This window comes from Nomascus leucogenys, chromosome 22a, assembly GCF_006542625.1.
Source record: "Nomascus leucogenys isolate Asia chromosome 22a, Asia_NLE_v1, whole genome shotgun sequence".
Classification (NCBI taxonomy): Eukaryota; Metazoa; Chordata; class Mammalia; order Primates; family Hylobatidae; genus Nomascus; species Nomascus leucogenys.
The window spans coordinates 130,629,622-130,645,785 of NC_044402.1; the positions used below are offsets into that span (position 1 = coordinate 130,629,622).

The following is a 16,164-nucleotide window of genomic DNA, read 5'->3' on the forward strand; positions in this document are numbered from 1 at the left end:
TCTTGTGTCCAAGTGTTCTCATTGTTCAATTCCCACCTATGAGTGAGAGCATGCAGTGTTTGGTTTTTTGTCCTTGTGATAGTTTGCTGAGAATGATGGTTTCCAGCTTCATCCATGTCCCTACAAAGGACATGAACTCATCATTTTTTATGGCTGCATAGTATTCCATGGTGTATATGTGCCACATTTTCTTCATCCAGTCTATCATTGTTGGATATTTGGGTTGGTTCCAAGTCTTTGCTATTGTGAATAGTGTCACAATAAACATACGTGTGCATGTGTCTTCATAGCAGCATGACTTATAATCCTTTGGGTATATACCCAGTGATGGGATGGCTGGGTCAAATGGTATTTCTAGTTCTAGATCCCTGAGGAATTGCCGCATTGACTTCCACAATGGTTGAACTAGTTTACAGTCCCACCAACAGTGTGAAAGTGTTCCTATTTCTCCACATCCTCTCCAGCACCTGTTGTTTCCTGACTTTTTAATGATGGCCATTCTAACTAGTGTGAGATGGTATCTCATTGTGGTTTTGATTTGCATTTCTCTGATGGCCAGTGATGATGAGCTTTTTTTCATGTGTCTGTTGGCTGCATAAATGCCTTCTTTTGAGAAGTGTCTGTTCATATCCTTCGCCCACTTGTTGATGGGGTTGTTTGTTTTTTTCTTGTAAATTTGTTTGAGTTCCTTGTAGATTCTGGATATTAGCCCTTTGTCAGATGAGTAGATTGCAAAAATTTTCTCCCATTCTGTAGGTTGCCTGTTCACTCTGATGGTGGTTTCTTTTGCTGTGCAGAAGCTCTTTAGTTTAATTAGATCCCATTTGTCAATTCTGGCTTTTGTTGCCATTGCTTTTGGTGTTTTAGACATGAAGTGCTTGCCCACGCCTATGTCCTGAATGGTATTGCCTACGTTTTCTTCTAGGGTTTTTATGGTTTTAGGTCTAACATTTAAGTCTAATCCATCTTGAATTAATTTTTGTATAAGGTGTAAGAAAGGGATCCAGTTTCAGCTTTCTACATATGGCTAGCCAGTTTTCCCAGCACCATTTATTAAATAGGGAATCCTTTCCCCATTTCTTGTTTCTGTCAGGTTTGTCAAAGACCAGATGGTTGTAAATGTGTGGTATTATTTCTGAGGGCTTTGTTCTGTTCCATTGGTCTATATCTCTGTTTTGGTACCAGTACCATGCTGTTTTGGTTACTGTAGCCTTGTAGTATAGTTTGAAGTCAGGTAGCATGATGCCTCCAGCTTTGTTCTTTTGGCTTAGGATTGACTTGGCAATGTGGGCTCTTTTCTGGTTCCATATGAACTTTAGTTTTTTCCAATTCTGTGAAGAAAGTCAGTGGTAGCTTGATGGGGATGGCATTGAATCTATAAATTACCTTGGGCAGTATGGCCATTTTCACGATATTGAGTCTTCCTATCCATGAACATGGAATGTTCTTCCATTTGTTTGTATCCTCTTTCATTTTGTTGAGCAGTGGTTTGTAGTTCTCCTTGAAGAGGTCCTTCACATCCCTTGTAAGTTGGATTCCTAGGTATTTTATTCTCTTTGAAGCAATTGTGAATGGGAGTTCACTGATGATTTGGCTCTCTGTTTGTCTGTTATTGGTGTATAAGAATGCTTGTGATTTTTGCACATTGATTTTGTATCCTGAGACTTTGCTGAAGTTGCTTATCAGCTTAAGTAGATTTGGGGCTGAGACAGTGGGGTTTTCTAGGTATACAATCATGTCATCTGCAAACAGGGACAATTTGACTTCCTCTTTTCCTAATTGAATACCCTTTATTTCTTTCTCCTGCCTGATTGCTCTGGCCAGAACTTCCAACACCATGTTGAATAGGAGTGGTGAGAGAGGGCATCCCTGTCCTGTGCCAGTTTTCAAAGGTAATGCTTCCAGTTTTTGCCCATTCAGTATGATATTGGCTGTGGGTTTGTCATAAATAGCTCTTATTATTTTGAGATACATCCCATCAATACCTAATTTATTGAGAGTTTTTAGCACGAAGGGCTGTTGAATTTTGTCAAAGGCCTTTTCTGCATCTATTGAGATAATCATGTGGTTTTTGTCTTTGGTTCTGTTTATATGCTGGATTATGTTTATTGATTTGCATATGTTAAACCAGCCTTGCATCCCAGGGATGAAGCCTACTTGATCATGGTGGATAAGCTTTTTGATGTGCTGCTGGATTCGGTTTGCCAGTATTTTATTGAGGATTTTTGCATCAATGTTCATCAGGGATATTGGTCTAAAATTCTCTTTTTTTGTTGTGTCTGTGCCAGGCTTTGGTATCAGGATGATGCTGGCTTCATAAAATGAGTTAGGGAGGATTCCCTCTTTTTCTATTGATTGGAATAGTTTCAGAAGGAATGATACCAGCTCCTCCTTGTACCTCTGGTAGAATTCTGCTATGAATCCATCTGTTCCTGGACTTTTTTTGTTGGTAAGGTATTAATTATTGCCTCAATTTCAGAGCCTGTTAGTGGTCTATTCAGAGATTCAACTTCTTTTTTCAAATGGCCACCCAGTAGTTCCTAAATCATTTATTCCGAAATCAATATTTTTAATCTGATTTGAGTTCTATTTTATAATTATTTATATTTAATTAGTATTAAATATTATATTATTCAATTAAAGTTATGAATTAAAAACGTATTTTCCCTTAAACTTTCTTTTTTTTTTTTTTTTGAGACGGAGTCTCGCTCTGTCGCCCAGGCTTGAGTGCAGTGGCGCGATCTCGGCTCACTGCAAGCTCCACCTCCCGGGTTCAAGCCATTCTCCTGCCTCAGCCTCCCGAGTACCTGGGACTACAGGCGCCCACCACCACGCCCAGCTAATTTTTTGTATTTTTAGTAGAGACGGGGTTTCACTGTGTTGGCCAGGATGGTCTCGATCTCCTGACCTCATGATCCGCCCGCCTCGGCCTCCCAAAGTACTGGGATTACAGGCGTGAGCCATCCCTTAAACTTTCAACACACAACTTACAAACCTAGTAAATTCAATTATAAATCAAATAATTTTGTGTTAAAACTTAAAACTCTTATTTTCATTGTACTTTGATTAATGTTTAATTATACATTTGACAAATTAAAATCTCAAACATTTATGCACTGTTCACAAATTTAAACTGTCTTAAACACATTAATTAAAGACACAAAACTTATACATCTAGCAAATTTAATTCTCTTAAATTTTTGTTTTGTTTTGTTTTGTTGAGACAGGGTCTTGCTTTGTCACCCAGGCTAGAGTGCTGTTGCAGGAATACCACTCACTGCTGCCTTGACCTTCGGGGTTCAAGCAATCCCCTTGCCTCAGCCCCACTACAAGCTGGGACTACAGGCATGTGCTACCATGCCTGGCTAATTTTTGTATTTTTTGTGGAGATGGTATTTCGCCATGTTGCCCAGGCTGGTCTCAAACTCCTGATCTCAAGCAGTGTACCCACCACAGCCTCCCAAAGTGCTGGGATTACAAGCATGAGCCACCATGCCCGGCCAAATTATTATTATTATTGTTTTTTGAGATGGAGTCTCACTCTGTTGCCCAGCTTGGAGTGCAGTGGTGCAATCTCCACTGACTGCAACCTCTGACTCCCAGGTTCAAGTGATTCTTATGCCTCAGCCTCCCGAGTAGCTGGGATTACAGGCATGCACCACCACATCTGGCTAATTTTTGTATTTTTAGTAGAGACAGGGTTTCACCATGTTGGCCAGGCTGATCTCGAACCCCAGACCTCAAGTGGGATCCAGCCACCTCGGCCTCTTAAAGGTATGAGCCACCACACCAGGCCCAAATTATCTTAAATGTATATACCCCTTATAAACTTGAGTAAATTCTGTTAAGCATTTCGGTCTATAATCACGAACTGAATATATTTAATTTTCTCAAGCATTACCAAAATCTAAAGACGCATAATTAGAATTCTACCAAGATCAAACAAGGCTTTTTTTTTTTATTTTTTTGAGAGAGGGTCACACTCTGTTGCCCAGGCTGGAGTGCAGTGGCACAATCAACAGCTCACTGTAACCCTGACTTCCCAGGCTCAAGCAATCCTCCCACCTCAGCCTCCCTAGTAGCTGGGACTATAGCTGGAGGCCACCACACTCACAAATTAAAAAATAAAAATAAAAAAAATTTCAGGCCAGTCACGGTGGCTCACACCTGTAATCCCAGCACTTTGGGAGGCTGAGGCGGGTGGATCAGGAGGCCAGGAGATTGAGAACATCCTGGCTAATACGGTGAAACCCCATCTCTACTAAAAATATAAAAAATTAGCTGGGCGTGGTGGCACATGCCTGTAGTCCCAGCTACTCAGTAGGCTGAGACAGGAGAATCACTTGAACCCAGGAGGCGGAGGTTGCAGTGAGCCAAGATCAGCCACCACACTCCAGCCTGGGTGACAGAGACTCTGTCTCAGAAAAATAAAAAATAAAATAAAATTGATAAATTGGGCTTTGTCAAAATTAAAAACTTTTGCTCTGTGAAGACCCTGCTAAGAGATGGAACAGAATAGGAGAAAATATTTGTAAACCACATATCTGACAGAGGATTAGTATTTACAATATATAAACAAACAATCTTGTTAGAAAATGGACAAAAGATATTAAGAGGTATTTCACTGAAGAGGATATATAAATGGCAGATAAATCCATGAAAAGATGTTGAACAATTAAAATCACAGTGAGACAGCACTACTCACCTATCACAATGGCTAAAATAAAATAGTGACACTACCAAATGCTGGTGAGGACCCAGAGAAGCTGGATCATTCATATACTGCTGATAGGAATGTAAAATGCCCATTACCATTTTAAGTGCCAACATTTTGACAGTGGCAAAAAAACTAAATATTCAGCTACCATATGGCCCAGCAATTGCACTCCTGGGCATTTATCCCAGAGAAATGCAGACTTATATTCATATGATAACCTACACACAAATGTTTATAAAAACTTTATTTGGGGCCGGGCGCGGTGGCTCACACCTGTAATATCAACACTTTGGAAGGCTGAGGTGGGAGGATTGTTTGAGCCCAGGAGCTCGAGACCAGCCTGGGCAACATAGTGAGATGCTATCTCTATTTAAAGAAAAAATATATATATATTTGTAATAGGCAGAAACTGGAAACAACTCAGAAACCTGAGCATCAAAGTAGCAGTGTGGAAGAAAATCCAGAAGCTAGAGAAGAGTGCACTTTTAACCTAGGCTGTAAATAGTTATGGGAGGGCATAGTGTGAGCCCTATATGTTTACAGCATTCTCAGAGTCAAAATCAAAAGGAAGCAATCTCTATGTAATTGCAGCGCCAGCTTAAGAGCCCAGCACCTCATTACTGTTATCACCAATGCTCTTGACATCACAGAGGACAATATTCCGTGTGAAACACTGCAGACACTCATTTAGGACATGATTCAGAACACTCAGATCCTGAAGACAGATAACTTTTAGGAGAACTTTCGTCTGTTTATTCCACTTATATTTTCCTTTTTTAGATATATTCACGGGTAATATAGATTTGTCATATTAAAATTAATATAATGTTACTATAACTTGTAAAATGAATGAATTAGTATAATTACTAACAATAATGTTCTAAAATACATGCCTAATGAAGAATTAAAGAGATCTTTCAGTAACTCTGAAATAAGTGATGAAAAACCATTGTCTTAATTTCCTGGCTCCCCTCATAGTCCAAAATGGCTGCAGCAATTCCAGCAACTGCATCAACACACAAAAATTATCAGTGCCCCAAAAGGAGCTGTGTTTTATTGTGTCTCTTCTTACAAGTGATAAAATCATGGCCGGGTGAGGTGGCTCACGCCTCTAATCTCAGCACTTTGGTAGGCTGAGGCGGGCAGATCACCTGAGGTCGGGAGTTTGAGACCGGCCTGGCCAACATGGTAAAACCCCATCTCTACTAAAAATATAAAAAATTAGCCAGGCATGGTGGTGAGCGCCTGTGATCCCAGCTACTCAGGAGGCTGAGGCAAGAGAATTGCTTGAACCCGGGAGGTGGAGGTTGCAGTGAGCAGAGATCGTGCCACGGAACTCCAGCCTGAGTGACAGAGCAAGACTCCATCTCAAAAAAAAAAAAAACAACAACAAACAAACAAAAAAAACAAGTGATAAAATCTTTCTCAGAGTCCCAGCAGACCTCTGGTATCTCATTGGCTAAAACGTTATCACATGCCTATGCCCATACCAATTGCTGGCAGGGGGAAAAAAATCTACCCAGAAATGACTTAGACCAATCAGGGCTTGCCTCCTAGAGCTACTGATGAGGCCTATACTCTGAGCACAAGCTATATGCAAAAGAGGATACTGGAGAAAAGGAAGGGCAGGTGGGCAAATGAATGCTGTGTGGCAAACAGCATCTGCCACAGATTCCCAATCACATCCACTGTGTTTGAAGATTATTAATTTAACTTTTTTTTCTTGAGATAAGGTCTCATTTTTTAACCCATGCTAGAGTGCAGTGGTACAATCATGGCTCACCACAGCCTCAACCTCCTGGGTTCAAGTGATCTTCCCACCTCAGCACAGGCACGCACCACCATGCCCAGCTAATTTTTTTTTTTTAATTTTTTGTAGAGACAGGGCCTCACTGTGTTGACTAGGCTTGTTTTGAACTCCTGGGCCCAAGTGCTCCTCCTGCCTTGGCCTCCCAAAGTGCTGGGATTGCAGACATGAGCCACTGCACCTGGCCCAAGTATCCAATTCTTTTTTTTTTTTGAGATGAAGTCTCGCTCATCTCAATGATCGCAATGACGCGATCTTGGCTCACTGCAACCTCTGCCTCCTGGGTTCAAGTGATTCTCCTGCCTCAGCCTCCCAAGTAGCTGGGATTACAGGCTCCTGCCACGGCGCCCAGCTAATTTTTGTATTTTTAGTAGAGACTGGGTTTCACCATGTTGGACAGGCCTGTCTCAATTGAACTCCTGACCTCAGGTGATCTGCCCGCCTCGGCCTCTCAAAGTGCTGGGATTACAGGCATGAGCCACTGTGCCCGGCCTACCAAGTACCCAATTTTTAACAATTACTAGTAATTAGGAAAATCAAATACCAGGTCCGACTGAAAGCTGAAATAATTATCTTTGAAGATTATGATTAGGAAAATAGATCTCAATGAAGTATAGCTATGATTGAATACTATTAGACAGTTGATGAAAAAATATGGTTCTGACCTCCTGGCTTTTGGGGCTGAATTTATCACTGTAAATATGAAGGACTGACCAGTAAGTGACCAGCAAGTGAACAAAGGGAGAGAGGAGGAGGGAAGACCTGCCCTTATGGAACATACTCTGTGTCTGGCATCATGCAGGGCACTTTGGATATTCTCTCATGTCATCCCACCAAAATTCAGTGGGATGAGTATCATCCCACTGCCTCAGCCTCCCAAAGTGGTTACAGGTGTGAGCCACCACGCCCGGCTGGATTCTGAGTTTTTATTATCATAATTCAGCTATGACAACCATCTTTATTAAAAAATATTGTGGCCAGGCGTGGTGGCTCACGCCTGTAATTCTAGCACTTTGGGAGGCTGAGGCGGGAGGATCACGAGGTCAGCAGTTCGAGACCAGCCTGGCCAACATGGTGAAACCCCATCTCTACTAAAAATACAAAAATTAGCCAGGCATGGTAGTGTGCGCCTGTAATCCCAGCTACTCGAGAGGTTGAGGTAGGAGAATAGCTTGAACCCGGGAGGCGGAGTTTGCAGTGAGCCAAGATCCCACCACTGCACTCCAGCCTGGGACAGAGCAAGACTCTGTCTCAAAAAAATAAAAATAAAAAATACTGCGTACCTTGTCAATAAATTCCTTAGGAAAAACTCTTCCAAGTTGGATGTCTGGGTCAAAGGGCATGGATACCTGAAAGGCTTATAATAGCTATTGCCAAACCAGTTGACACTCCTCTCAACGATTTTTTTAAAGGGCTTCCATTTTTCCCTGTCCTCACCAATATAGGGTTTTATCACTTAAAAAAATTACCAATTTGAGAAAAAATAAGTGTTAGAAAATATCTTATTATTGTGTTCGCTTTGGCAGCACACATTCTAAAACTAGAACTATACGGGGAAGATTAGAATGGCCCCTGCGCAAGGATGACATGGAAATTCGTGGAGTGTTCCATATTTTTAAAAAATGTCTTTAAAATTTTAGGCCAGGAGTGGTGGCTCATGCCTGTAATATCACCACTTTGGGAGGCCAAAGTGGGCAGATCAGGAGGTTAGGAATTCAAGACCAACCTTGCCAACATGGTGAAACCCCGTCTCTACTAAAAATACAAAAATTAGCCAGGTGCAGTGCGGGCACCTGTAATCCCAGCTACTCAGGAGGCTGAGACAGGAGAATTGCTTGAACCCAGGAGGCGGAGGGTGCAGTGAGCCGAGATCACGCCACTGCACTCCAGCCTAGGGACAGAGCAAGACTCCATCTCAAAAAAAAAAGTCTTTAAAATTTTAAATGTGTCTATTAGGCTGGGCACAGTGGCTCATGACTATAATGCCAGCACATTGGGAGGCTGAGGTGGGCAGATCACTTGAGCCCAGGAGTTTGAGACCAGCCTGGGCAACATGGTGAAACCCCATCACTACCAAAAAAAATACAAAAATTAGCCTTGGGGTGGTGACACGCGCCTGTGGTCCCAGCTACTCAGGAGGCTGAGATGAGAGAATCACTTGAGTCCAGGAAGTCGAGGCTGCAGTGAGCTGGGGTCGTACCACTGCACTCCAGCCTGGGTGACAGAACAAGACCCCGTTTCAAAAAAAAAAAAGAAGAAAATAGCTATTAATTCTGTTTTAATAAGCACAATACATGGAACATAATTGAATCTTGCAGTTAAGTTGTGATTGTGAACATTAGTTTTCTGTGTACTGTTCTGTAGAGTGGTCTGATGGGTTGTAGTGTGAAGGTTATACATAAAAAAAAAGCGTCAGGCCTCCAAAGAAACTCTGTGTTTATGAGTTAGCAGAGAGGAAACTTGGATTCTGGTCCTAGCTAGCCGTGTTTCCTTAAGCAAGTGTTACATTCTCAGTAATTTACTTTAAATACCTTGGAGGGGCCAGTGGGAAGCTTATCTGTGTGTGCGACTTAACTTGAATGTGTGCCATGGAGAGCGTCCCTCCAGTGGCCATTGTGACAAGCACTGCAAATGTTGCCTTCTAAATCAGTACCAGAGGGTTCATTAGTTAGTATAAGGAATGTCAAAATAATTTTTCCTTGATGAAATGAATGGTATGCAAGATATGAGGCCAACAGATTGTACAGGCATCTCTCTGCCTTTTCATGAACAAGTTAAGAGGCAAGCCCAGCAGTGTAACATTTCTGGAGCGGTGCCCTGGGCTCGATCTCCATTTGTTCAGGAATCCCCCACTCAACCAAGGATTTTGTTGCTTGATCTGGCTGGAAGGATCACCGACTGTAATTATAACATAGAGGCCTTGCCTATTAATATTAAATAATGTTTAATGGAAAGGAAACTTGCAGTGCAGAGAGATTGTCCAGGCCTGTGTTGCTGTAAAATGCATGCCAATTCTACTGCAGTGCTTGATACCCCTCTGTTGTTAATTGAATTGTGTCCCTGCCAAATTCTAATGTTGAAGCTGTAGCCCCCAATGTGACTGTATTTCCCATCTTTCTCCTCCTAGCCTTCATCGAAATGCAGGCATAATTTGGTCTGTTTCTCAAATCGGAGGAAGTTTTGTCATCTTAATTACCTACCCAGCTCCATTACAGGTTTAAAAACATAATATAAGATATGTTTCAAGGGGCTTCTCATCAGGCCCATTAGTTGACACTGCCATGAAATCAACACAGCCTTTAAGTGCAGTCTATAACCATGGAAATGAAGTTTGCTTCAGATAAACCAAAATTCTCAGAGAAGACAAATGTGCTATCAGCAGATCCATTACCAAGAAGTGTCCTGTGTAATGACACTTTTTCATGCATCAAACTAAGCATAATGATGCTTTCCCTATGTCTGTCCATGTAACGGTTGCTCTCTGTGGGAAAATTATCCACTCATCTTTTCTGTCCCTGTAGACGGGGAAGGAAGGAGGAGAGCTGAGCAATTTCTTTGGAATTAGCTCCCCAAATTATGGAGTGTTTATTCTCAGACATCTTCCGGAAACAGATAACCATTTGGCTCTGGGTGATTTTAACATCAATTGACCTGATGGATTTTTTTTTTTTTTTTTTTTTTTGAGACAGGGTCTCACTCTGTCACCCAGACTGGAGTACAGTGGTGCGATCTCAGCTCACTGCAGCCTCAACCTCCTAGGCTTAAGGGATCCTCCCACCTCAGCCTCACAAGTAGTAGGGACTACAGAGCACACCACAATGCCCAGCTCATTAAAAAAATTTTCTTGTGGAGATGGGGTCTCACCATGTTGCCCAGACTGATCTAGAACTCCCGGGCTCAAGCAGTCCTCCCACCTCAACCTCCCAAAGTGTTGGGATTACAGACGTGAGCCACTATGCCCAGCCTTTGACCTGATCTATTTTATTTTATTTTTTTTTTTGGTTGGGTGACGGGCGGGGGATGGAGTTTCACTCTTGTTACCCAGGCTGGAGTGCAGTGGCGCAATCTCGGCTCACTGCAACCTCCGTCTCTAGGGTTGAAGCAATTCTCCTGCCTCAGCCTCCCTAGTAGCTCAAGTGATCCACCCACCTCAGCCTCCCAAAGTGCTGGGATTACAAGTGTGAGCCACTGCACCCGGCCGACCTGATCGATTTTAAAGGTTCCTTTCAGCACTATGGTTTTGTGATTTTAATCTCTAAGGAAAATGTTCTTTGATGCCCAGACCTTAATTCTAATTTGATGTGATGCTAGACTGCAAAGTTATAGCTAATGTTGGACACATAGCCTTATGCGAATTTTCAAAACCCCAAACTTAATGTAACTGTTAGTATTGAAATCAATTTTAATTCATATCACTTTGTATTTAATTATAGGTAATCTTTAGATGGTGGAAGATCTCTCTAAGGAGTGAGTATTGATCAACAAAACCTGGAGAAGCAAAAGAAAACCATGAAGACTTCCTAGAGAATTTACGTCTTCAAGGTAAGGAAGGGAACATATTATATACCACCATTAAGTTCTCATTAATTAGCGGTAGATTTTGTTAAAGAAGTTTCAAATATATTATCACTTGAAATATTGATATGCAATTATGTACTTACATATACAATGTTAGATTCTTAAAAACCTGAAAACTGTTATTTTTTTCTCTTGGAAAACATTAGCGTTTGGCTGGGTGCGGTGGCTCACGCCTGTAATCCCAACACTTTGGGAGGCTGAGGCAGGTGGATCACAAGGTCAGGAGTTCGAGACCAGCCTGGCCAAAATGGTGAAACCCTGTCTCTACTAAAAATACAAAAATTAGCTGGGCATATTGGCACACGGCTGTTATCCTAGCTACTCAGGAGGCTGAGGCAGGAAAATCACTTGAACCCAGGAGGCAGAGGTTGCGGTGAGCTGAGATCAGACCATTGCACTCCAGCCTGGGCAACAAGAACAAAACTCTGTCTTAAAAAAAAAAAAAAAAGATCCTAGGTTAACATGTGGACTCCATTAATGAAGTTAAAATCAAGTAAATATAGTTTTATGCTATGATATTTCTGAATTGGGCAGTGGCAAACAGCCAAGTGGTTTGGGCTTTACTGGGAAGGGCTTGAGGGGAAAACTTTTATATGGTGTTTTCTGAAGGAAGACAAAATATTTGATTGGTTAGAGTGGAAATTCCCTGGTTAGAGGTTAGTTGGCAGTTTCTGACTGGTAAAGTCTCTAGTTAGAGGTTAGTTGGCGGTTTCTGACTGGGTAAGCAGAAATTTCCTTTTCCTATGCTACAACCATCTATATTTAAAAAACATTTTTTTTAATTAAAAAAACATTTTGTAGAGCCAGGGTCTATGTTGCTCAGGCTGTTCTTGAACTCCTGGCCTCAAGTGATCCTCCTGCCTCAGCCTCCCAAAGTGCTGGATTACAGGCGTGAGCCACTGCACCTGGCCCAACCATCTGTTCTGAGTTGGGTTTCAGTTTGCTTACATAAGAACTCAGGACACTGGAGACATCTAAGCCCAATTGCTTCCCAATTAATTATTTTAACACTTCTCAATATGAATAATTCAAACATAAAAAGCAGACAGAATGGTTTTTTTTTTCTTTTTTTTTTTTTTTTTTTTTGAGATGGAGTTTCACTCTTGTTGCCCATGCTGGAATACAGTGGCATGATTTCGGCTCACTGCAACCTCCACCTCCCAGGTTCAAGTAATTCTTGTGCCTCAGCCTCCCGAGTAGCTGGGATTACAGGTGTACACCACCATGCCAGGCTAATTTTGTATTTTTAGTAGAGATGGGGTTTCACCATGTTGGCCAGGCTGGTCTGGAACTCCTGACCTCAGGTGATCCACCCGCCTCAGCCTCCCAAAGTGCTGGGATTGCAGGCGTGAGCCACCGCGCCTGGCCAGAATGGTTTTTAACTAACTCCCATATACTCATGACCCAGCTTCAGCAATACTCAAAATGTGACCCAAACCTATAGATGAAACCCACTGTTCTCACTGGATTATTGTGAAGCAAATCCCAATTGTTATGTCTTTTAATCTTAATCTACTTTAGAATGTGTCTCTCAAGGGACTGTCTTCGACTAAACTCTTTAATAATTACTCCTTAAAAATAAAAATTTGCCAGGTGCAGTGGTTCATACCTGTAATCCTTGCACTTTGGGAGGCCAATGTGGAAGGATTAGTTGGGCCCAGGAGTTCAAGACCAGCCTTGGCAACAGAGTGAGACCTGGTCTCCACAAAAACAAAACAAAACAAAAAACAAACAAAACTTTTTAATTAGCTAGGTGTGGTGACACGTGCCTGTAGTCCCAGCTAATCAGGAGGCCGAGGTGGGAGGATTGCTTGAGCCCAGGTGGTTGAGGCTCCAGTGAGCCCTGATCGTGCCACTGCACTCCAGCCTGGGCAACAGAGCAAGAATATCTCAAAAATAATAATGATAGCTGGGCACGGTGGCTCACGCCTATAATCCCAGCACTTTGGAAGGCCAAGGTGAGCAGATCACCTGAGGTCAGGAGTTCAAGACCAGCCTGGCCAAGACGGTGAAACCCCATCTCTACTAAAAACACAAAAAATTAGCTGGGCGTGGTGGTGGTGGGTGCCTGTAATCCTAGCTACTCAGCAGGCTGAGGCAGGATAATTGCTTGAACCCAGGAGGTGGAGGTTGCAGTGAGCCGAGATCACGCCATTGCACTCCAGCCTGGGCAACAAGAGCGAAACTCCATCTCAAAAAATAATAATAATAGTAATATTTTAAAACTAGAAAACACCTTAGAGATTCTTATTATAGTTAACAATGTTATTTATATTAATATCCAGTACTTTTGCTCTCATTTTATTGTTATAATATCCTTGTGAAATAAATATTATTGCCATGAGATTCAGAAAGGAGGATCTTACAGCTAAATACCAACATTGCCAGGACTAAGCATTGAAACTCAAAAAAATCAAGCATGTTAATCTCATTTAGAAGGCAAACTCTGAGTGGATCTTTGATAATCAACACTCTTTAAAAAATTCCATTATTTAGACCAAGCGCAGTGGCTCATGCCTGTAATGCCAGCACTTTGGGAGGCCCAGGTGGGTGGATCACCTGAGGTCAGGAGTTTGAGACCAGCCTGGGCAACATGGTGAAACCCCGTCTCTACTAAAAATGTAAAAATTAGCCGGGTGTGGGGGCGGGCGCCTGTAGTACCTGCTGCTCAGGAGGCTGAGGATCGCTTGAACCTGGGAGGTGGAGGTTGAAGTGAGCAGAGATCATGCCACTGCATTCCAGCCTGGGCAACAGAGTGAGACTCTGTCTCAGAAAAAAAAAAAAAATCCATTATTTAACAATAATAGTATGCAATAGGCCAGGTGTGGTGGTTCACACTTGTCATTCTAGCACTTTGGGAGGCTGAAGTGGGAGGATTTCTTGAGCCCAGGAGTTTAAGACCAGCCTGGGCAACATGGCAAGACTCCATATAAATATATATAGTGTGTGTGTATATATATATGTGTGTATGTGATAGTTTTGTTTTATGTATGTATATATATATATATGTGATAATTTGTTGTTGTTTTTTGTTTTGTTTAGAGAGGGAAGGTTTTGTTTTGTTTTGCTTTCTTAAATAGTTAAAAGTTGGGCTGGGTGCGGTGGCTCATACCTATAATCCCAGCACTTTGGGAGGCAGACGCAGGTGGATCACCTGAGGTCAGGTGTTTGAGACCAGCTTGGCCAACATGGTGAAACCCTGTCTCTACTAAAAGTACAAAAATTAGCCGGATGTGGTTGTGCAAGCCTGTAATCCCAGCTACTCGGGAAGCTGAGGCAGGAGAATCACTTGAACCCGGGAGGCGGAGTTAAAAAAAAAAGAAGTCTGGTGGATTGAGTGGTTCACTGTCTTACCATCTGTATGCAATATCATTAACTCCTTTATGGCAAATACTTATAAAATCCATTGTTGGCTTAAGAACAACCATGTTGTCAAATAATGAAAGAGAAGAAAATGTGACTGAGATTAGAAGAAAAAAAAAAGAACGATCATATTGGCAGAAGACTATTTACTTTTGATTGAATTTCCATCAGCCCAGGCATGCCTAACTTCTTTAATTGTGGACCAGACATGTCTCTATGCAGCTCACTATAAAGTAAACTTCCATAAAACACATTTCATTTTCAAGTTAAGATTCGTTTTTTTTGTTTTTTGTTTTTTTGAGACAGAGTCTTGCTCTGTCACCTAGGCTGGACGGCAGTGGCACGATCTCAGCTCACTGCAACCTCCACCTCCCAAGTTCAAGCAGTTCTCATGCCACAGAGCCCCCGCCCCCTGCCCCTGAATAGCTGGGACTACAGGCGCACACCACCACACCTGGCTAACTTTTGTATTTTTAGTAGAGATGAGGTTTCACCATGTTGGCCATGCTGGTCTCGAACTCCTGGCCTCAAGTGATCTGGCTGCCTCAGCCTCCCAAAGTGCCAGGGATTATAGACAGCCACGGCGCCCTGCCTCCATTTTATTTTCTAACCACTGTAGGACCTTCCCCAGAGCTATATGTCTAGTGAATGCTGCATTGTTCCTTGAGACCATGTGGTTTTCTGATTGTCTTCCACAAAAACCTGGAGATGGGGATTTGGGCCAGAGATTGGAGTCAAAAGCCTTCCACTGCCTTCTGAGTGCTGGCTTACTTGCAGACCTCACCAGTCTCTTGCCTGCTCCAGGCACCTTCCAAGCCCTGCCCTTGATAAGATATTGGGGGTAAGGGTCAAGCTCCTCATAAGATACTGGGGGAGGGGTTTCACTTCAGGATAACTACTTGAGGGGTTCTGATAATGGAAGAGAAAAGCCAATATAGTGAAGATTTTATGAGTCTGACAGCAGGCCTGCCTCCCTGCTGGCTCTGTTCCTGCTGGACAGCAGGAGAGTTGAGGGATTCAGCCAAGGCATGTACTAACCAGGCTTTTTAAATGGTAGTTTACAGAGCTGCAGTCTCGGGGCTGCCAGGTGGTTTCCTGCCAGCAGCAGCACTGTGATACCAAATTAAATCAGCCCGGCAAGTTCAAAGGCTCCTGTGTCTCTAAGGGGAAAACTCCAAACCATGGTGTTGGTAGTCTCTGTACACCTTCTTCTTACAGAATCCTTCAGGAAGTCCTCTGTCTTCAGAGGAAGGTGGAGGGTTCATGGTAGCACAGATTGGGACTCAGTAAGCTGGCGTTGAAATCTCTGTCCTGCCACCAGCCCGCTGTGTGATCACAGCTGATTGCTCCTCCTCTCTGTGAGTCAGTTTCCTCATCCTTAACTGGAGATAATGGTTACTCCATGTAGCCATGGTGAGCATTCAATGGCCTGATACAAGGTCAGGCGCAGTGGCTCACGCCTGTAATCCCCTACTTGGGAGGCTGAAGTGAGAGGATCACTAGAGGCCAGAAGTTTGAGACCAGCCTGGGTAACACAGTGAGACCCCCCATCTCTAAAAAAAACTTTAACAAAATGAAAAGCAAGACAAAATAACCTGATACATGAACAGATTTTTTTTTTTTTTTGAGACAGGGTCTCACTCTGCTGCCTAGGCTGAAGTGCAGTAGCACGATCACGCTCACTGCAACTTTCACCTGC

The 16,164-nt window shown here is 42.6% G+C and overlaps 1 protein-coding gene and 1 non-coding gene across 2 annotated transcripts in view; both read left to right on the top strand.

The window, feature by feature from the left end:
* FBXO36 (F-box protein 36) overlaps positions 1 to 16,164 on the top strand; it is a 94,944-nt gene that overhangs the window by 44,842 nt on the left and 33,938 nt on the right. The window contains 1 exon segment of the mRNA XM_030803903.1: positions 10,958 to 11,066. Coding sequence (XP_030659763.1) covers positions 10,958 to 11,066 — 109 coding nt within the window.
* LOC115832540 lies at positions 8,035 to 8,141 on the top strand. Its single transcript, XR_004028072.1, has one exon. It is a non-coding gene; the product is annotated as a U6 spliceosomal RNA (small nuclear RNA).